At 37.6% G+C, this 22508-nt stretch overlaps 1 protein-coding gene across 48 annotated transcripts in view; it reads right to left on the bottom strand.

The window, feature by feature from the left end:
- Positions 1-21228, bottom strand: part of madd (MAP-kinase activating death domain) — an 80720-nt gene extending 59492 nt beyond the window's left edge. For all 48 annotated transcript variants that reach the window (XM_073836092.1, XM_073836099.1, XM_073836093.1 and 45 more), the window contains exons 1-2: positions 20969-21228; positions 1066-1278 (exon numbers count right to left, since the gene is read on the bottom strand). In XM_073836092.1, the coding sequence (XP_073692193.1) occupies positions 1066-1124 (59 nt within the window). In that variant the 5' untranslated portion in view covers positions 1125-1278; positions 20969-21228. The remainder of the gene's footprint in view (positions 1-1065; positions 1279-20968) is intronic.
- Between the last annotated feature and the right edge of the window lie 1280 nt (positions 21229-22508).

The raw sequence follows: 22508 nt of genomic DNA, 5'->3' as shown, positions 1-22508 counted from the left end.
GGACAAAGCTTGATGGGCGAGTGCGGCTGTTCGGGACGCGGGAAAATAAAATGATTCGCAGGACCCCCGCAAAATAGAAATATCTAAAAAGCAAAATATTGTTATTCATCTATTGCACAAAAGCAGCAAGAACAACTAGTATACAACTTACAGCTATGATTAGTAAGCACAAGGATAGGCAGTCATCAGAGGTGTTTAAGTTAGAATCCACTCACTGCTCAAACATTCTTGCACAGTGCTGAATATTGCGTGCTCGCGAATTAAAACACACGAAGTGTAGACATTGTGAAAGATTCATTGTGCATAATATTCATTGTGTTAGAGCTTTATGAGATCACAGTAGCTCATGCTTGCTCTTCTGTTAAGAATAACAGTGGTTTGTGAATGTTGATGCTTAGCCTATATAACAAATATTTTATCAGGAGCGTTTATGCTGGAGTTTTGTGAAATTACGAGATGTTACAAAACTGTTTCATGTAAATTCAATTGATGTACTGAAAAAAACTATATAGGTTACTTTTATGCGGGCAGGAGCGGGACAAAACATGAATGTCGAGGCGGGAACTGAACGAGATCAACATATTTCTGCGGAGGCGGGACTGAAAAATCAGTCCAGTGCATGTCTCTACATGCAGTGTTAAAATGCCCCCTATTGGTTAAACTCTGCATCAAACGTAATATAAGCATGAAGACGTAATATGCACATGAAGTGACCTGTCAAAAATGACTTATATGCTTGTTACCACATTTGATAATCAATCGAAATAATCGCAGCTCTTGCGATTTGAAAATCGCACCCTTTCAAATCGCGATTTCGGTTTAAAAACGATTAATTGTGCAGCCCTAGTCAAAATACAACAACGTTTAACATTAACTGACAGTGAGTGTACACCTGAGGCCCAGCGCCTGCAATACACCTGCACAGGTCACATACAAACAAAACACACAATCAGTTCACCTGTGATTCAATTCTCCTGTCAACAATGTACTAAAGCACCTATAGAATCTATGTTTGAGCCGTATACACACAAACACACCCACATACCATTCAACAATTTCTCTTACCTGGCTCCAACTACCACCAGGTAGTCCAGGAGGCGGGGGCACGGTTTCTTTTTCTCCATCTCTGTACCAGGAGTGTCTCTAAGTCATGGCAACTATAGCGACAATCAGTTCTCAGACAGGCAGTCGTCCAATCAGGAGCAGGAGAACTAGGAGTTGGCTGTTCGAGGCAGACCACGTCCAATCATTGCGGTCTGTGGTGTGCAGGAACGGAGTCTGTGGAAAAGTAACAGCAAATGTTATAGAAATAATTCATCACACAGCAAGTGCTTCGCAGTGAAATGAAGACAACTGCACTACTGTGAAGCTTAAGGGTGCCACAAGTGATTTTTGTATAGAAAGCCATTCAAATTGGGTTAGTTTGCTATTCAGTTTGCAGTGGAAGTGTAACATACTAAATACTGAGAAGGATGCATAGCCAGGGTTGCCAGGTTTTCACAACAAAAATAAAAGCTCAATTGAACTTAAAACTAGCCCAATCGCGTTTCGGAGTAAATACACATTTTTTGGTGGGGTTCCCCTGGTAAAATTTGCATTCCAGGGGATAAATATCACATTATTGGGGTTGCTTCTACCCGTGGACATAAAAAAAACAACCCGCAGCTACAGTATTAAAGTAGCCCAATTCTGCGGGCAAAACCGCAGACTTGGTAACACTATGCATAGCATTCAGTTATAGACACATTGCATTGCAAATATACTTCAGACAGCAATCGTTACAGTCAATCAGAGCTCACTGTACAAGCCAATCCTCAGCAGTCTTCTCTAACACATCTTGACAGGAGACTCAACAGCAAATGTAAACACACACACACACACACACACACATTCTGATAAGCTAAAGGGATTGGAGTCCAGCTGTGTCCTCACTGCATGAATCTGCCATTTGTGTTTCTCATGCGTTAGCGACCATATGTGACCCTGGACCACAAAATCAGTCATAAGGTTAAATTTTACAAAACTGAGATATATCTCAATAAATAAGCTTTCTATTGATGTATAGTTTGTTAGGATACGACAATATTTGGCCGAGATACATCTATTTGAAAATCTGAAATCTGAGGGTGTAAAAAAATCAAAATACTGAGAAAATCACCTTTAAAGTTGTCCAAATTAAGTTCTTTGCAATGCATATTACTAACCAAAAATTACATTTTGATAGGTTTACAGTAGGAATTTTACAAAAAATCTTCATGGAACATGATCTTTACTTAATTTCCTAATGATTTTTGACATTAAAAATCAATAATTTTGACCCATACAATGTATTTTTGGCTATTGCTACAAATATACCCCAGCGACTTAAGACTGGTTTTGTGGTCCAGGGTCACATATGCATTAGCATGTCTCAATGCAAATACAAACGAAAGAAAGCTCAAATTTAAGATATATTTGATAATAATGGGATGAAAAGCATCTTTTGGTTTTCAGAAAAGGATTTGGTGCACTTGTACACTGTCCCTATTAAATAAACGACAAATAATATGTATGTATATGATAAACTAAACCAGTTGCGTAATAGCACATTAAAATACCAGTTTATACTTGTGAGATTTAACTTTATGGTGAGGTAAGTTAAAGTGTTGGCTCAACGTACCTCACAGCATTTGGCTCACTTTGCCCCATAGCTACCATTTTGAAAAAAAAAAAAAAACTAGCTAGCTTACCAATTCAGGCTAATATGTTATATGTTGCATGGTTTTATATGTTGTTAAATCACCTATATGCATCATACAGTGCCTTGCAAAAGTATTCATACCCCTTCATTTTTTTTCACATTTTGTTTTGTTGCAGCTTTATGTTAAACTGCTTTAAATTAGTTTTTCCCCACATCAATTTACACTCCATACACCATAATAATGACAAAGCAAAAACCAGATTTGCAAATTTTACAAATTTATGAAAAATAAAACACTGAAATCAGTACATTGCATAAGTATTCATACCCTTAACTCAGTACATAGTTGAAGCACCTTTACAGCCTCAAGTCTTTTTGGGTATGATGTGACAAGCTTTGCACATCTGCATTTGGCAAATATCTGCCATTGCCTCATCTTTTCACCTCTCAAGCTCTGTCAGCTTGGATGGGGGCTGGCAGACATTTTCTAGAGTCCTAGTTGTTCCAATCGTCTTCCATTATGGATAATGGAGACTACATGCTTCTGTGAACCTTCAATGCAGCAGATTTTTTTCTGAACTCTTCCCTAGATCATTGCCTTAACGCAAGTCTGTCACTGAGCTCTACAGGCAGTTATCTTGACCTCAGGACTCGGTTTTTGCTCTGATATGCATTTTCCAGCTGTTAGACCTTTTCTGAGACGTGCGTGCCTTTCTAAATCATGCTCATTCAAATGAATTTGCCACAGTTTAACTCCACTCGAAGTGTAGTAACATCAAGAAGCAATATGAATGCTCCTGAGCTCAATTTCAAGTGTCCCAGAAAAGGGTATGAATACTTATGCAATGGGTCTTTTCAGTTTTTTTATTTCTAATAAATTTGCAAAGTTGTTACAAACCTGTTTTGTGCTTTGTCATTATGGTGTATGAGATGTAGATTGATGTGGGAAAAAAAGCAATTTAAAGCTGTTTAACAATGCTGCAACAAAACGTGAAAAAATGAAGGGGTATGAATACTTTTGCAAGGCACGGTAAATATTTTTAGACCTGAACAAATTTGCTTTGATGTATCAGCCATTAAATTTGTTATGCTAAAATGTTTAATCAAATCTGGCCCCAAGAATCAATATGAATTGAATTGTGAGGTACCGAAAGATTTCCACCCCTATTATCTACAGTATATCAAGATTTACTTAGGCAAGACATTTCTGGATGAATGTACTCTGTTAGCTACACAAACAGTAAGACAGTCTTGAAAGGCTGTAAACAGAACAATAATTATGAAATGAAAGCCAGACGGCATTTCAAAAGCAGTTGCTTCTGTCTCGCTGCAGCGTCTGTTTTTTTTTTTTTTTTTTTTTTGTACTGACCCAATTCTGGGTCAGTGCTTATCTGAAGTTCTGGATACTCCGCACTGCAGAGAGTTTTCCAACACACAGGCAGACACCTGCGCCCTACATCTGACAAACAATTGCATCACCTTTGCTTCAGAAGTTTAATGGTTTAAGGTGATTTTGTTTACATCACAGCCCAGAATTAAAGAGCCTATATTACGCTTATTTTATTTTTATTTTATTTCTGGCATCTGCTAGAATACATTTACATGATTTAAGTAAATAAATAAATAAAATTCAGTTTTTACATATTTTACATTTCTGCAGCACCTCTTGGCACTCTCTGCCTTAAAATGTAATCCTTCTTACTTATCAAGGTTTCATCAGCAGCTGTAAACAGTTTATATCTACAATAACTCAGACCTAACAATGATTTTAGCTCTCGCAGTGAAAAAAAAACCTAGTGTATTCTCGACATCACTTATCAAACTGTTCTTTGAGGGTGGACCAAAGCAGCCAGTAGGTGAATTATGCAAATATGAAACAGGGTGATGTAGCAAAGTCATGAAAATAGGCAGGAAATACATAGAAAGCGTTTCAGGCAAGTGTTTTCTGAGAGAGAGATTAACTCCTATTGGCAATGGCAAGGACTTTGTTTTTTTGGAACTCTGCAGACTGTTTACATGAACGAAGAGCTATATTACACACTAAAGGAAAGGTAAAATCGAAAAAACATAATGCCCTTTAAATAAAACTCATTTGCCCTAAAAGCAGAACCCTTCAGAGCTGAGATGGTGTTATGCAATATTATGTAACTGCATATGGCTCACAAAACAAGGACTTCTGCATTCAGCAGACTCTCATCAGGGTCAACACTGAGTTGGTACTCGCTCTAGTAGAGCTTCAAGTTCATTTGTCAGAATCATGCACCCCAGCTAAATATATCTTTTGAGTTTATTAAAAAAAAAAGGGAGAGAGAGTCAAAAATGCTCTGCCATGCAGCTCTGCAAATGGACAAAGAAACTAACATGACTTGTAAATGAATCTAAATATTCTCCATTGTGACTGGTCACAGTTAATGCTGTTTTATTTTTACAAACATACAGTTGAGGTCAAAAGTTTACATCCCCCTTTCAGAATCTGCGAAATGCTAATTATTTTACTAAGATAAGAGGGATCATACAAAATGTATGTTATTGTTTATTTAGTACTGACCTGAATAAGATATTTACATACGAGGTTTACATATAGTCCACAAGAGAAAATAGTTGAATGTATAAAAATTACCCTGTTCAAAAGTTTACATACACTTGATTCTTAATCCTGCGTTTTTACCTGAATGATCCACATTTTTTTGTTTTTCAGTTCTTCAGAAAAATCCTTCAGGTCCCACAAATTTCTTGGTTTTCCAGCATTGTTGTGTATTTGAACCCTTTCCAACTAGGGATGTTAACCGATGACCATTTGACCGGTGGTTGACCGTATCAACGTTAACCGGTCAAAGTTGTCGGTAGTCGGTTAAAAAAAAAAAAAGTGCCGGTGCGTCTTTTACGCATTCTGAAGGTGCCTGTTTTATCCATTGGTTTTATCATGTTGCAGTCTAATAGGCAACATTCCGCATAAGATGGGCTTAGATTTGGAAATACATTACATCTACATTTCAGTGGTAACCGATAAGGTGATGATGATCATCATCTTTCTTTATTATGGTTAGCACTACCTCAACTAAAGCGGCGTCTCTTCGGAGCTGTCATTTTCTTAAATGAGCCGTGGCAATGTTTCAAATGAGCTTCTAACGGTGCGTTCACACTGGCACGTAGCGAGCGGGGCGAAGCGAGCGTTTTCAATTCATTCATATGGAAGTTGGGCGTAAACGGTCGCGTGGTGCATTTTGGGATTGGAAGCGGCGCGGAGAAAGCGTTGAGAGCAGCTGAGAGCGTCAAAAGGTTTGGCATTCCTCAACTTTATGCAAATTTCGAGCGCAAAACGCCGGCGACAACCAATCGGTGTGAGAAGTTGGCAAGGAAAGACTATGACGCGTGTTTCCAAAACTGGTGGATTACTGAGCTGATATCACATATTATCGAAAAAGTCACGCAAAAGTAAATGTACTTTGCATGTTTTCATTATACGCTACAGTTTCGTTTGCGAACCGCCGTTAAAAGAAGACAATGGAACATAAATAGGGTGTGAATATTGTTTTTCAGAGGCATGCTCTGCCCTAAATTTGACACACCCCAAAGCAGTGGCGTTGTAGCGTTGCCAGTAGTGTGAACGCACTGTAAGGCCGCGATCACACCGAACGCGTTTTTGCAGTTGGAGGCGCCTCTTTTGAATGGTTTTCTGTTGGCAGTGAGCGTTCTCCGCGCTGCTTATGCGCCCCGGGCGCCTCGTGTTTTCGCCGCCTGCTGTGCCTCGCGTTTTTGCAGCAGCGCTCTGAGCGCCTGAAGTTGAAAAAAAAATCAACTCTGAGCGGAAAAACGCCCAACGTCATTCGCGTTCTTTTCCATTGTCCAATCGAATGAATGGAGAGGCGGGCCTTCTGTTGTGGTGACGAAAGTTTACCGTTGTTTAAAAAGTCCGGAGACTGCAGAAAAGGAGGAGAAACCTTTGGTGTCTATCGTGGGTAACCCGGAGCTGTATTATTTAGGGTTTCTGCTAAAATGACAGTTTACTTAACAGAAAAAAACAAAGATTTTAGAGGGCTCGCGCTATAATCCTTTGATTTGACTGACAGGACAGCTGTTTTGGTCGTTGCTTAGCAACATAAAAAAAAACGCAGCACACTGCTCTTTTATTAAAAGTCACCAAACAAGGCAGTGCTGTGCGCCTCGCGTAAAGACGCGTTCGGTGTGATCAGGGCCTAACCTAGACAAACGCCTTTATTTTCAAAGCGATCACCTTGTACCCAAACCATTTGAAACTAAGGAGCCATTTGTCCTACGATTACATACAACAAGCTCTTCGGCGCCGCGTTTGCGGGACTCATGTTTCGCGCTGTAGGGGATTTTAAAAAAGTGACGTGAGTGGCAGTGTGTGTGTGTGTGTGTGTGTGTGCGGGAGGCAGAGCGGCAGAGAGATGCGACAGAGTTGCGAAATTGCAGGCGCGGCTCGAAATGGCTGTTATTTCAAATAGCGTACCATATTTTAAACTAATCGGTTAACCGGTTTCAACCGGCTAATGAGGCTCAGTGGTCGGTCAAGAAATTTTTTAGTTTTCGCCATCCCTATTTCCAACAATGACTGAATGATTTTGAGATCTTTTCCCACTGAGGACAACTGAGGGACTCATATGGACTTCATTTGGAATTTGAAAATCAGGGTAAATTTAACTTATTTTGTCTTCAGGGAAACATGCAAGTATCTTCTGTAGCCTCTGAAGGGCAGCAATAAATGAAAAAAATATGATATTTAGGCAAAATAAGAATAATTTACACATCTCAACTTTGTTCAAAAGTTTTCACCCCTGGCTCTTAATGGATGGGTTTACTTTTGGAGCATCAGTCAGCATTTGAACCTTCTGTAATAGTTGCATATGAGTCTCTAAGTTGTTCCCAGTGTGAAAAGATGGATCTCAAAATCATACGGTCCTTGTTGGAAAGGGTTCAAATGCACAAAAATGCTGGAAAACCAAATAATTTGTGGGACCTGAAGGATTTACCTAAAGAACAGCAGACACAAAATTTATGGGAAGAGAGTATTCAAATAAATCACACAACGCATTTTACTAACGTTTGCGCTCGTCAATTTACTGGTATTTACTGACATTTATTTAACGCTCAAAAAAAGGATGTCTTAAAGCAGGAGGTAATTTGTGCTGCTCTTGGCAGATTGCGCTGGTCATTATGGAAATGATCTAGCTGTGTCCGTGTTCTTTAATATGTACACTGTTAGTAAATCACACACAGAATTTTCCTCTCCAATTGTGGCTTTTCTGGAATTGAAATGGCCCTAAATGTCTTTTCTTTTATTTGATTGCTACCTAATAGGTTTTGACTGCAGTATACATAATCATGTCAAACCTAATAAGAATTAAATGAACATTCCTCAAGACTTGAAGGAAAATGCTGCTGTTACCCTCAGCCAGTTCCTCTGGAACATTTTAATTCTGGAAAGAACAGAAACATATTTATCTTGAACCTTGACTCAAACTGCTTTTGAATGACTAGTCCAGTCAGCAAGTTTGGCCTTGTCCAAAAGACGTATTAATCTCTGGTGTGAGAGGAGCCGAAGCATTCACGCTGTGATTAGTAGCCTCTTCCTTCTGCTGGAGTGGCACTTTCTGCTCTTCCTCCGTCACTCTCAACAGCTCAGGGAGGAAGAGGAAGAGGTGGTGGAAGGGAGGTGAGAAGATAGATGGTTTGTGACTAAGACATCAATAACGCCTCTGTTTCTTCCTCTAAGCATCACCCGGCTCATTTGACACCGGGACCTCCATGCTGTTCTTTTCTTAAATCACAGCTCTCACATCTGACCCAACATGAATCACTTGCACTTGGAGCGGAGGCTTCCAGTAGCTATGGAATGCCTAAAAACAGATATTTAAATTGGAGCATGGGTGTAAAGTACACAAGTAATTATACTTCATTTATTTCGGGACATTTGTACTTTACCAGTGGAATACTGAACCTGAATACTCTTACTCAATTACATTTCTAACAGCAAAATTCTTCTGTTTCACTTCTCAGAAACTCATTTAGACATTTAGAGTAATTTTTTGCAGGTCAATGTGACTTAAATCTTTTTACTAATCTAACAAGACAACAAAATTACAAGCCTGGCTGGAAAAGCCAATGACAACCACTTCACTGTAATTTGTACTGGGACATATAATACATACTGCTACGATTTCTGCAATGTAGAAAACACGAACGGAATTGCAGAATCCAGTCACAAAATGGAATTTACTGTTTAATGCAAAATGTCACAGAATTTGCCAAATTTTGGATAAATTAAAAGTAGGTCAGTATTTAAATTTTTATATGTATTTTTTTAATTTAACCATTAAAACAGTCTAAAATAAAAAAAGAGTATCCAGAAAAAGTAAAACAGAAAAAAAATTAAATGGATTTCTATAAACAACTAAAACAAACAAATTAACAAATAAACTAATTTCCTAAACAAATTAACATATCAATGGCTCTTTTTTAATTTTTAAGAAAATGTATATACATTAGGTGAATAAGGGTTTACCATTTGTGGCCCTGAACCACGAATCCAATCTTAAGTAGCACGGGTATATTTGTAGCAATAGCCAAAAATAGTCAAAATGATAATTTTTTTATGCCAAAATTAGGATATTATGTAAAGATCTTGTTCCTGAAGATATTTTGTAAATTTAATTTTTGATTAGTTTCTTTGCAAAAAAAAACTTCATTTGGACAACTTTTAAAGATGGTTTTCTTAATATTTAGATTTTTTTTTGCACTCTCAGATTCTAGATTCTCAAATAGATTTATCTTAGCCAAATATTGTCCTATCCTAACAAACCATACATCAATGGAAAGCCTATTTTATTCAGCTTTCAGATGAAAAATTTAGCTTTATGATGGTTTTCTGCTCACATTCACACATTTGGTTATCAGGTACAACTTCCAAAATGTCAATAAGGTAATGATTTGAAGCATGTGAAATGAACATGTTAATCATACATCCACACAGGTCCACACGCCAAAGAAACATATTTCCTTTAGCTTGTTATAACTTTCCTGGCATCTCAGGGAACATATTTAATCCAAAGCCAATAATACACAGCTAAAAAAAAAATTATGACACACTTTATGTGCCCTCTATTTTACTTAACTACCTGGTTAATTAGGTAGCGTGGAACAAATCCCAGACCTCATCATCTCCAGAGAACATATGCGTTTATGTGTCTATGGGAAACGTGACATGATCTCGTAGCCTGTCAATCATAGTGTCTGCCTCATGGCTCTACAATCAGCCTCGGGTAATGAGATTCCACACGGTCGCCGTGGAAACCAATGCTGCCTCTTTTCATGAGCACAGCTGTGACGGCTATTTTAAACAGACAATACACTGTCCCAATCACCATACACACAGAAAGACAATGAACAGCCCTTGGCCAATAAAATGAGCATGAGCAAAACGAAAATGAGCAAGGCTAATTGCTTCTTTCCATCCAGAGAAATGAACAAACAAATGCCTTAGCTAATCATAAATCAGCAATTGCATTCAGTACTCCACAGTAGTGCATTCATAGAAAACTAGTCATCGTTTATAAAGGATCTGACTGAAGTTTAGGGCTTTTCATTCATTCTACAGAGACGGAGCTGAAAATTGTCTTAAATAATCAAAACACAACTAAACTGCAGACTACAGAGATCACAGAGTAAGATGTTAAAACCATACCTGAACAACCAGGAAACAACTGAAAATAATCAAATTTGATCAGTGTGAGGAAATGAAAGAGGACGTCAAACACAGAGCGTGTTTTTCCTCCTGGATCAGTCAGTGAGAACATTATTTTGGATGGATGCTACTTCTGACTGTTTTTAAGGATTTAGAGCCGTGTGTCTTGCTAAGCACACAAACAAAATATTTCAAAACAGATATAAATCTACATATTAACAGAGATTAAAAGATTTAGAATGTAATAGGTTATAAACAACTAACCTAATGAACCCAAATGAAAACTTGCATGTATCTAACTCTGCAAAGAGGTGGGCGATGGTGGCCAAAACTCACATATGGTTCCCTCCACTAATATTGGCATCCTTAAGCAAAAGCTGCTGTGAAAATAAATCTACATTGTTTTTTTAATCTTTCATTTAAAAAAATTAAAATTAGAAGCTTTCATCAAAATAAACAAATCGAAACTGGGGGGAAACTCACATCATGAAATCAATGTTTTTCTCCATTGCATGTTGGCCACAAATATTGGCACTCCTAGAAATTCTTATGAGTACAATATCTCTGAAGAATATTCCCATTCATATTTACAAATTTTTAGCACACCACCCTGCTGAAAAATCCAGCTAAAACCAGCCTGGGCTGGTTTTAGCTGGTCATAGCTGGTCAGCAGGCTGGTTTTAGAGGGGTTTTGACCACTTTCCCAGACCAGCTAAAACCAGCTACTTCCAGCTTAAACCAGCTAAGACCAGCCAACCAGTCTAGGCTGGTTTTAGCTGGATTTTTCAGCAGGGCAGCAAGCTGGTTTTAGAGGGATTTTGGAAACCACCAGCTAAAACCAGCCTGACCAGCCTGGGAGACCAGCTAAAACCAGCTACTTCCATCTTAAACCAGCTAAAAACAGAAAAGCCTAGGCTGGTTTTAGCTGGATTTTTAGCAGGGCAGTGTGAAATTGTCCAGCCCTGACTTCCTGTTCCAGAAATATTGGCACCCCTAGAAATTCTTATTAGTACAATATCTCTGAAGTATATTCCCTTTCGTATTTACACATTTCTAGCACACCAGGGTGACTACCCTGGGGGAAAAAACAGCTAAAACCAGCCTAGGCTTGTCGGCTGGTCTTAGCTGGTTTAAGGTGGAAGTAGCTGGTTTAAGCTGGTCTCCCAGCCTGGCCCGGCTGAAAAAAGTGGTCAAAAATCCCTCTAAAACCAGCCTGCTGACCAGCTATGACCAGCTAAAACCAGGCTGGTTGACCAGCTAAAACCAGTCAACCAGCCTAGGCTGGTTTTAGCTGTTTTTTCCCCAGGGTAGTCACCCTGGTGTAGGAGAAGCAGGGTAGGAGAATTAAATTGTCCTGCCATGACTTTCTGTTCCAGAAATATTGGCACCCCTAGAAATTCTTATGAGTACAATATCTCTGAAGTATATTCCCATTCAGATTTACACATTTTGAGCACACCAGGGTGACTTGGAAAATTAAATTCAAGAATTAAATAAAGCCATGACATCCTGTTCCGCAGGATTATAAATATTAGGAGCACAAAGTCCAAATTCCCTTAATCATCCATCATAAGAAGTAAAACCAAAGAATCTAGTTCTGATGTGTACAACAAGATTGTTGAGATTCACAAAACAGAAAGTGGCTGTAAGAAAATAGCTAAAGCATTAAAAATTCCCATTTCCACCATCAGCGCAATAATTAAGACGTTTCCATCAACTAATGACGACGTTACAAATCTGCCTGGAGGAGGACGCGTACATATATCATCTTAATGCACGCTGAGGAGGTGAGTTTGAGTGGCTTTCCAAGGATCACAGCTGGAGAATTGCAGAGATTAGTTAAGCCTCTGGGTCAAAAAGCCTAAAAAGAATAATCAAACAGACCCTTTTTGGCAAAAACAAGCCATTTTGGAAGCAAACCCACCAGATGGGCTTTGTGCAAACAGGGACACAAAGTATCTCATGCCCACTGATCAACACGATGCTGGATTTTTTTATGTTGTGGCCCTGTTTTTCTGCCAGAGGTCCAGGACATCTTGTTCAGATACATGGCATCATGGATTCTATCACATATCAACAGACCTGACTGCCTTTGTTAGAAATCTTATAACGGGCCGTGGTTGGATCTTCCATCAGGACAATGATTCAAAAATGTGTCACCAAGCACAGAATGAAGCTTCTGCCATGGCCATCCCAGTTCCCTAACCTGAACCCTATAGAAAATGAGTGGGTGAACTGAAGAGAAGAACCGTAAATCTGAAGGGTCTGGAGAGATTCTGTATGAAGGAATGGTCTCTGATCTCTTGTCAGGTGTTCTCCAAACTCATCAGACATTGTAGGAGAAAACTCAGAGCTGTTATTTTGGGAAAAGGACGTTGCAATACTTGGGTGCCAATAATTGTGAACGTGAACTAGAGGAAAAACATTTATTACACAGTGAGATCCCCCACCACTTTCAATTGTTTAACTTCAGTGAAAGGTTAGAATTTTGAATTTTTTTGAATGAAAGATCAAAAGGATAAACAATGCAGATTTATTTTCACAACGACCTTTGCTCATATTTACCAAGGGTGCCATGATTAATGGAGGGCACTGTAAATATTTTAAAAATGACTGTCTTGGTAAGTATTGACATAAATTTAAGTGAGTGTAAATAGCTGGGAGTCAATTAGACATGTCGCAATATATTGGATCCATGCACAAGGTCTTAAAGTGACAGCAACCTAATCTACCTGCTGTTGTTTGTGTCCTGTGTTAAACAAAAAACAAAGAGAAAATCTCTCACTGCTCTTGACTAAATTACTTCTGTATCTTTAATAAAAATAAATAAATGCAATAAATTAGGGATGCACCGAATATTCGGCCACCGAAAAAGACTTTTATCACCGAAACAACATGGCCGAAACAGTATGTTGACGCAAACAGAAACCGCAGCCTGCACGTGCTTGTCTGAAGCAACACGTCTCCGGTGTGGACGTATTTCAGTATATCTGTGAGAAAGACCCACGGATAGCGATTTGCGAAACTTGTAATGCCGAAATTTCAAGAGGGGGTGTGTCTGCTGTCGTGCGTGTAGCCAGTGATGAGAGCAGAGATCGAGACAGATGTAGCTTTCAGTGAGTGAAAAACAATGGCTTTACGTTGGTGTTAGGTCGCAATATTTTAAAGATATGTCTTTGCTATATACTGTATTTTTATAAATATTTATGCTTTAAACCATGTTGGTGAGCCAATGGATATCACACAAGCAACGGGAAAACTGCACAATATGTTAAAGTGAAAGTAAAAGCTGACAGTGCTTTCAGCATCTAACGTGCATTCTCTCAGAGACAATGAGAGACAATTATACTTCATATGCTGATATTAATTTAGTTCCCTAATAATTTTCTTGTGCCCCGAACATGGTGGGAAAAAAATAAACAGACGTCTTTTGTGTTAAGGTTTGTTTTTGAAAGTCTTAAAGCTCTTAATTTTCATTGATGACTGCAGTGTTATTAGGGGTTAAGAAAGTCCTAATTATGATTTCAGGTGGTCTTAAATGTGGGGAGTGAAAGACAAGAATTGCGATGAAACTTCAAAAGGCTATCCATTGAATAAATATGAGCGCTGCATGTTTCAAAGTCATTTGCTGCGCTGCTTTGTGTACCAGTCTGATAGCGCCTCCTGCTGGAAGAGAAACATGTAGAGTTGTAAATGTGAACTGATGGATCCACAAGATAATGTGTTATAAAAATGTAAACAATTTAAACAAGGGCAGTAAAATATACGTATATGTTATTTAAGTAATATAATACTTGATTGATAATAATTGTTTAAATTAATATCCTTGATTTATTCTTTGAAACTTTAATATTAATTTATGCAATTGCAATGCCTTGATTTTAGTAAGATTAGTACACAGTCAAAGCCATAAACGCAATGGTACTAATAATTGGCATAATTCTTTCGACGTTTCGGTTTTCGGCCTTGGTTTCCTCTTTTTTGGTTTTCGGTTTCGGCCAAGAATTTTCATTTCGGTGCATCCCTACAATAAATGAATTTGATTTATACAATATAGTCTAAAGTGCTTTTTTTTTTGTTTAATTTATTGACTGTTTTTGTGTCTTCGATGAGCTTGAGAAGTTTTTACTTATGTTAGTTAATGAATATCTGTCACATTCTGACTATAATGTAGAAAAAAGTAAAAAGCTGAGCTACTGCTGCAGGTCTTATCTTTACAAGAGCTAAATATTCTTCAAGACTTGTTCTTCATGTGCTTCAAGACAATAAAGCAAATAAAAGACTATTCCTCCACCTAGAAGACAAATACTTTTTCATTTAAACACACATACAGCAGCAGCATAATGAAATGTATACTGCAACCAAGCATTAAGAGCGACAGAACTCTCAGGATAAAGCTAAGTTATACAGTTTGTGATCTGCAGATGAACTCTGAAGAGTCTAAATCTAAACATGACATTTTACTTTGATCTTTGAGGATGCTCTTTTCTAAGAAACTAAGCATCAAATGCTTCCACGTTTCAACAATCCTCCTATGAACCGCAGGTTATATCACAGGGTTCAGTAAAGTTAACTTAACATCCCCCTGAGGCTTTTTGAAATTCTTAAGACTCTTAAAGTTTCGCACCCCTGGTTTTCACAGCTGGTTTGCAGCAGTGTTTCAAACAGATTATCTTGATCTGATGGTCAACAGTCATCTTACTGACTACAAGGTACACAAAGGCTAATACAAAATCTAAACACACAATGTAAAAAAAATGTATATAAGGCCTGTTTCACACATCTATCTGTGACACATAAGCAGCATGTATTTATTTTGGTGCACTTATTCACACTACCTTTGTGAGCATCATCACTGAGAGCACAGTTAAGGACTATTTCTCACCCACAAAAACGGAAAATGCATAATAAACCGATTTATTAACACAATATTTTGCAATATAAACTATTATGAAGCATTATACATTATAGGCTTAATTCAATTAACACATCCTGTGATATGCATAAAAATCTAAACAAAAAAATAAAACTATAAAAATGCTTTGTTAAATTTGTTAATTGAAATAAAGCTAAAATAAAATACAGTCTAAAGAACCATTCCACCGAACTGGTCTAAAGATCATAAATGTAGGGGTGTAGTCAAAATTAGTCTCAGCCAACGGTCTAAAACAACGTTGTATGTAGTGATATGTAGTGATATGAAAATGTGGGACATTTTTTTTTACATAGGCCTATTGTTTCATAATTTACAAAGAAAAAATATTTTTTTTTTAATCAAAAATATATTATTTTTAAAAACAACAATGGAATAAAATGCAAAAAATATTTCAAAATCATTTCATAAATTGAAATTTAGGGGTTAGGGTTCGGGACAGCAACCTCCCAATTGAAAGCACCCAATAAATAATGATTATTTATAAAACGGTTAGTTCCATTCCTCAATTCTGATTGGTCAGCAGCTGTGTCGTATTCATGATACGGCACTGCTATGACCGCTTCACTCAACGGTTTTGTGTATCATTGAACCTCCTTAGCAACCACCCTTAGCAACGTAAACACAGCTGCAGCAGTTAGGGACTACTTTTTACAGCGGAAGGCAGTTAATGATTTTACTTTATGAAAACGTACAACCTAATTTACATATAAATTAATATATATTTTTGATATTAATATTTTTATTGTGTGGTAACCGTTTTATAAAAGCAATAAGGTACTTGAGGCCGTGCTGTATCGTGAATAAATCACGGCTGAAGGGGTTGCTCCGCTTCGCGTCGTGCCTAACAACGCCCTTCAGCCGTGATTTATTCACGATACAGCACGGCCTCTCGTACCTTATTGCTTAAATATATATTAATCTTAATGACATTTTAAATGTTATTGTGGGTTTCAATAGATAATAGAAGGATCTTCGTAAACATCTAAAATTTGAATACTTAAATGCTTTTTAAATGTGATTTTTGGTTGTGGGACAGCAGTTTGCACCAATTCTGTAGAATGGCCCATAAAAATTAGATGAAAACTCATCAAAAATCATCAAACCATTTCATAATGTATTGTTGTTACAAAAGGAAATACAGTGTACACACAGTATGTGTGAAAATGTCTAAAATTGGAGAACACAAATGGCTTAAATTTACAGATTTGTACCCCTGATTTTTCTCCTGCGTTTATTTTGACATGGAGCTGCAAAAGCATGGTCATGCCTAGTAATGAGTTTGCACAATTTAAAAAGAGATGTACTATCTGACTGTAATTTCACATCCAGTTGTGGTGAAATACAGTGTAAACTGTGAAAGCCAGTGGCGATGCATTACTCAGACTTGTTCATGTGGTAGAAGAGAGGCAGATTGCCAAAAGCCATCCCACCCGTTGGCAGCACACATGCTCACAGCACACCCCTCAAGCTACTGCTGTGCTCGAGATAAAATAAGCCTTTTCTGGCAGTGCTATCAGACCAGCCAATCAATAATAGATCAACAAATTATACAGCTATCAGGTTTTCTCTTAAATCTATAACTAAAACCACCCTGCAAGATGGATTTCTCACAGGCACTTGCTACTGAATACTTATAGGAATAGTCAAATCCCACTATACTGTTCAGCGAGTTCAGTACAAAAACCTGCTGATAAAGATCTCCATCTTTTCTCTCTGAGGATATAGAGCAGAACCACACCCAAGGAGGAGAAATGACTCTGCAAATGCATTCTAATCTCTAAAATGAGCTTCACTGCAACTCATGTACATTTAAACTACTCTCTGTCAAGGAGAGAAACCTAACACAGTGACAGATGAAATGTTTAAGAGAGGACATAAACATCAATCAGAATTAAGTGTGGAGAGGAGAGGCCATTTCAATCAATTGAGGACCCAGCGTTTCCCCAGTGGCCAAATCAGATCAAAGCAACAGACACTTCAGTCTGCCCACTCCACGCTTACGCACGCACAGAGTCACAGCGCCATTCACACGACACCACTGGGAGCACATAGTGAGCTAAAGGATGAGCTGGCAGGTTTAATTTAATATTGTTCCAACTAACAAACATAAATATAGCTATGCTAGTGAGACCGTTATGTAGTCACTTCCGTTGCTGCTCTTATGAAAGGATGTCACCTACAACATATAAGCCATCAAAATAGTGACTTAAAGGGACAGTTCACCCATCACCATCATGTTGTTCCAAACCTGTAAGACTTTTCTTCATCTTTAGAACACAAATTAAGATATTTTTGATGAAATCCAAGCGCTTTCTAACCCTGCATAGACAGCAACACAACTACCACGTTCAAGATTTAGAAAGGTAGTAAGGACATTGTTAAAATAGTCCATGTAGCATCAGTGGTTCACCCATAATTATGAAGCTATATTTTTTGTGCAAAGAAAAAAACAGCTTAATGAAAAATAACGTGCGTCAAAGACTGACATGGAAGAAAAGATGTTATTTTTGTTTTCTTTGCGCACAAAAAGTATTCTCATAACTTCGTAAAATTATGGTTATTACAAAACGTCACATGGACTATTTTAACGATGTTCTTACTACCTTTTTGAGCATTGAATTTCGTAGTTGCGTTGCTGTCTATGCAGAATCAAAAAGCTCTTGGATTTTTTTTTAAATATCTTAATTTGCATTCAAAGATGAACAAAGGTCTTCGGGGTTTGGATTGACATGAGGGTGAGTAATTCATGAGAGAACTTTCATTTTTGGGTGAACTACAGTCCCGTGCGAAATTATTCATACCCCTTTATTTTTTTCACATTTTGTGAATGTTGTTGCCTTATGTTAAACTACTTTAAATTACTTTTCTCCCCACATCAATCTACACTTCCTACTCCATAATGGCAAAGCAAAAAATAGGTTTTTAACATTTGTGCAAATTTGTGTCCCAGAAATGAGTACTTATGCAAAGGGATCTTTTCAGTTTTTTATTTTTAATAAATTTGCACAAATGTTAAAAACCTATTTTTTGCTTTGCCGTTATGGAGTAGGGAGTGTAGATTGATGTGGGAAAAAAGTAATTTAAAGTAGTTAACATAAGGCAGCAACATAACAAAATGTGAAAAAAATGAAGGGGTATGAATAATTTCGCAAGGCACTGTATCTCTTTAAAAAAGGAAGGTGGGTTTACAAAAAGTCAGATATAAAATAATAATATTTCAGTCTTTCAGTAAGGCCGTTTTTTTAATTTGCATTTGCAGTTTCATTCACTGGTTTCCTCTCCCAAATTCGCCAGTTGTAAAAATCTGAATTATTTTTTAAAAATTCTATATGAATTATTCTGATTATTCAAATGCAGACATTTTTTTTTTTAAATACATAAAAAGTAACATACAGCTTGTGTAAATAAATAAATGAATGAATAAACACCCCCTGAAAATCAATTCCTGGTAGAAAATAATCAGAAAATAACATGTATTATTTTAAGTTCATTTCTGAAACATAAAAGTTAACCTAAAAATAAAAATTAGCCTATAATTTACTCACCCTTAAGGCATCTTAGGTGTATATGACTTTCTTTTTTCAGTATAATTCAATCTTGAGTTATATTAAAAATTGTCCTTGTTCTTACAAACTTTCTTACTTTATAATGACAGTGGGCAGCTGTTTCTGTTCAACAGTCCAAAAGAAGTTCAATAAAAGTGCAGCCATCTATAATAAAAAGTGCTTCACGCAGCTTCAGGGAGTGAATGAAGGCCTCCTGTAGCGAATCAATGTGTTTTTGTAAGAAAAATAATAATCACTTTTCTCTAGGTTGCACTAACTGTCATACATGGAAGCCGTTCCGGGCAGATGACGTGGGATGTATGCATTGCACATGCACCGCTCAGAAGTGACGAACACCGAAGCGCAGTGGAGAGAGCAAAACAAAACACCGGTCACAAATTAAAAGTTCAAAACGAGGATTAGTAAAGAAGAATGTTGGAGGAATTTGATACAAGCCAAGGGGAGACTAGTTTTCCTTTGCTAAAGTAAGGTAACTTTGCTCCTTTGCTCCTGTAAACAAACGCTGGTTTTTGCGAAATCAGCGAAATCCATACGTCCTACGTCATCTGCCAAGACAGGCTTGCACATGATAATTAGCACAAACTAGAAAAAAAATGATTATTATGTTTTAAATATGGATATTTTCTTACAAAAATGCATCGATTCGCTATAGGAGGCCTTCATTAAACCCCCAAAGCAGTGTGGAGCACTTTTTATTATGGATGGATGTGCTTTATTGGACTTCTTTTGGACTGTTGAACAGAAACACCCACCCACTGCCATTATAAAGCTTGGAAAAACAAGGACAGGTTTTATTATAACTCCGACTGGATTCAACTGAAAGAAGAAAGTCATATACACCTAGGATGCCTTGAGGGTGAGTAAATTAGCCAATAATTTAACCCATCAACCTCATTCATAATGCAGTATAAACTCTCCACTTACAACAGAAACTGAGAATCACTCATTCACAGATTCCATCTGTCATTATCAATAAACAAAGACAAATGCCAGGATTCATTTATCCAGACACTTACACTACTTAACCCCATCTGACTATTTAATATAAAACAGATGAAAGCATATTGCTGTGAATATAATTACGCCTTTAGTCCTGATCCAGATCTAATCCTGTACTTGGTTTTGAACAGATTATTTGACATTTAACAGACACTTGCAGTTATGAACCATATCACGACACATACTATCAGCCAATAAACTGAATTACACTTATACTACACCTAAAGTAGCACTCATAATATATTAATGATTCTATAAGCTCAGCTGAATAGATTCTTCCATGAACTACTGAATAAAAAGGATACTTCGCAAACAGTGACAGGAAACAGGCTGAACTAACAAAGGCAACGAGAGTCTCACGTTTCACCCAAGAGAGAAACAACACCACCCAAGTCATCTTGATGTCGCAGCTATTTCAAGGTTCCCTCAAAAGCAAAAAGGTTTACAAGCTAATTCAGAGAGGTGACACTGCATGATATAGCCAAGCGTTTCCAGTGTCACATCATTCTCATCATCATCATAATCATCTTGACAACATGATGACATGTCTACAGCACTACATTCAACCCCCTCTGGAGAGTGTCCTTATGACCTCTGGGGAATGGACAGATGGGCATCTGTAGAGGACCTTACAACAATCAAATAAAGGAGTGCATCTGGTCATTTTTGAAAACTGGTGTTCTGTTAAAACTGCTGTTTATAACCTTAAGCCTCATCAAATGCACTGAGTATGAGGACATCAATTAATGACGAGAGCTCTGCTTTGTTATTAGGCGCTCCTGACATTTCAAAGTCTTTGATCATATATTATAAGCAGATATCCAGCGTAACACACATTTATACAGTGAAAAAATAATGATTAAGCTGCTAGCAGCAACTAACAGGATCAAATAGCAGCACTGAGCTAGCTGTCAAAGCTGCTTATACAACCAGCTGCGTACATTTCCACACCGCTACAACGTAAACACCTTCATCCATCCGATGACTGCACCACTACTTCAGAGCAAACCGTCATATAAGCACCACATATTAGTTATAAGACATAATGTTAGGTGGAGAACGAGAGTAAAAGAGATACTGACCTCCAGGAGCTAACGCCACTGCTAACTGTTACTCGCTTTAGCCGTGTATCTGTGGCCCTGCTGCGGCGAAACAGCGTCTCAAAACACGTTCGTCGTTATAGACGATGACGAACACATGATGTGACAGTGGCACGACGCGACATCGCACGTCCGTGTTCTGTGGTAGCGGGTCAGTCAGTGATGCAGTGATGATTATGCAGTGATGATTATGCCTGTAGATAAGCGCTGCTCGTCCTCCTCCTCTCTCCCTCTCTCTGCTTGCAAACAGACTGTACGGTAGCGACGTCCGATTCGTGATGGAATAGTTCGTTTGAGTCGGTTCTTTTCAGTGAATCAGTTGAACCGGTTCTCAACTGTTTATACAGATAGGTCTGAATCAAGCGGCTCACTGAACAGAGGGCTCCGACTCTTTCGGTCGTGTCTGATTAGCAGTGTTCGGGAATCGGGGTAAGGCATTAATCAGTAAGAGTTAATATTACTTTTTTCCTATTTATTGATTGAAAGCTCTCCTGTCCCCATGCTGAGAGAAATGGGGAGCAAAATGTTACTTTAGTTTTAGAATAAATCTGAGCATGCATTTCTCACGCACTCCTCAAAATGAATAAAAACAGTGAAATTCAACTAAATTGCAATAATTAAATATGTTAAATTATACAAATATCCCTTATGTATTTGTTGCTGCTGACCGTTGATGCTCCAATTCAAGTATACTAATAAGCAAAAAACAATCAAAAAGTTTTAAAAAGTTGAACTTTCTTCTTCTTTCTACTGTACAGACGTGAATTTACTTTTGGTGTGAAAAGGGTTTTACGTTTGCCGAAAATAAACCTTTTTATATTAAAAAACAAGCAAGCCCGGTCCAGATTTTTAAAGTAACGCAAAAGTAACGTGACGCATTACTTTTCATAAAAAGTAACTAAGTAAGGTTATTAGTTTCTCTCTCTTTTTTTTTTTTTTACAGTGTAATGTATTACTTTTTAAAAAGTGACTTTTCCCAACACTGCTGATTAGTAATGAAAAGGGTTTTTGCTGCTTGAATTGCTAGCTAGGAACATTTGGAGCGAAAAGTTAGAATAGCCATTATACATAAAAGAAAACTTTATTATTACTGGGTTATGACTTTTCGCAGAATTAAATTAGATTACAATAAGCACGTTATTAATAATTACACACATAAACCTGACAGATTGCGTTTGGTAGAAAAATAAACTGCTAACGAAACGAACCGGTTAATTGAAACGAAGTGTTCAAAAGAACCGATTCGGCAAAAAGATTCGGACTTCCCATGACTACTGTACGCACCGAGCGAGTTCCGTTTCGTTTGAACCGGTTCTTTTCAATGAATCAGTTGAACCAGTTCTCAACCATTTATACACCGGTCGGACTGAATCGAGCGGTTCCCGACTCACTGACTCACTGAACAGAAAGATCTTACGTGTGTGTTTTGTAACGAAAAGGGGAATCGCTAGAAAGAGCATTTGGAGCAAACAGTTGGTTTATTTTAAACTTAATAACTTAAATAGCCGTTATAAATAAATAA

This window comes from Garra rufa, chromosome 3 (assembly GCF_049309525.1).
Source record: "Garra rufa chromosome 3, GarRuf1.0, whole genome shotgun sequence".
In the NCBI taxonomy this organism is placed as follows: Eukaryota; Metazoa; Chordata; class Actinopteri; order Cypriniformes; family Cyprinidae; genus Garra; species Garra rufa.
Note: the sequence above shows the minus strand (reverse complement) of the source record. Positions and strands in the feature narration are given on the sequence as shown.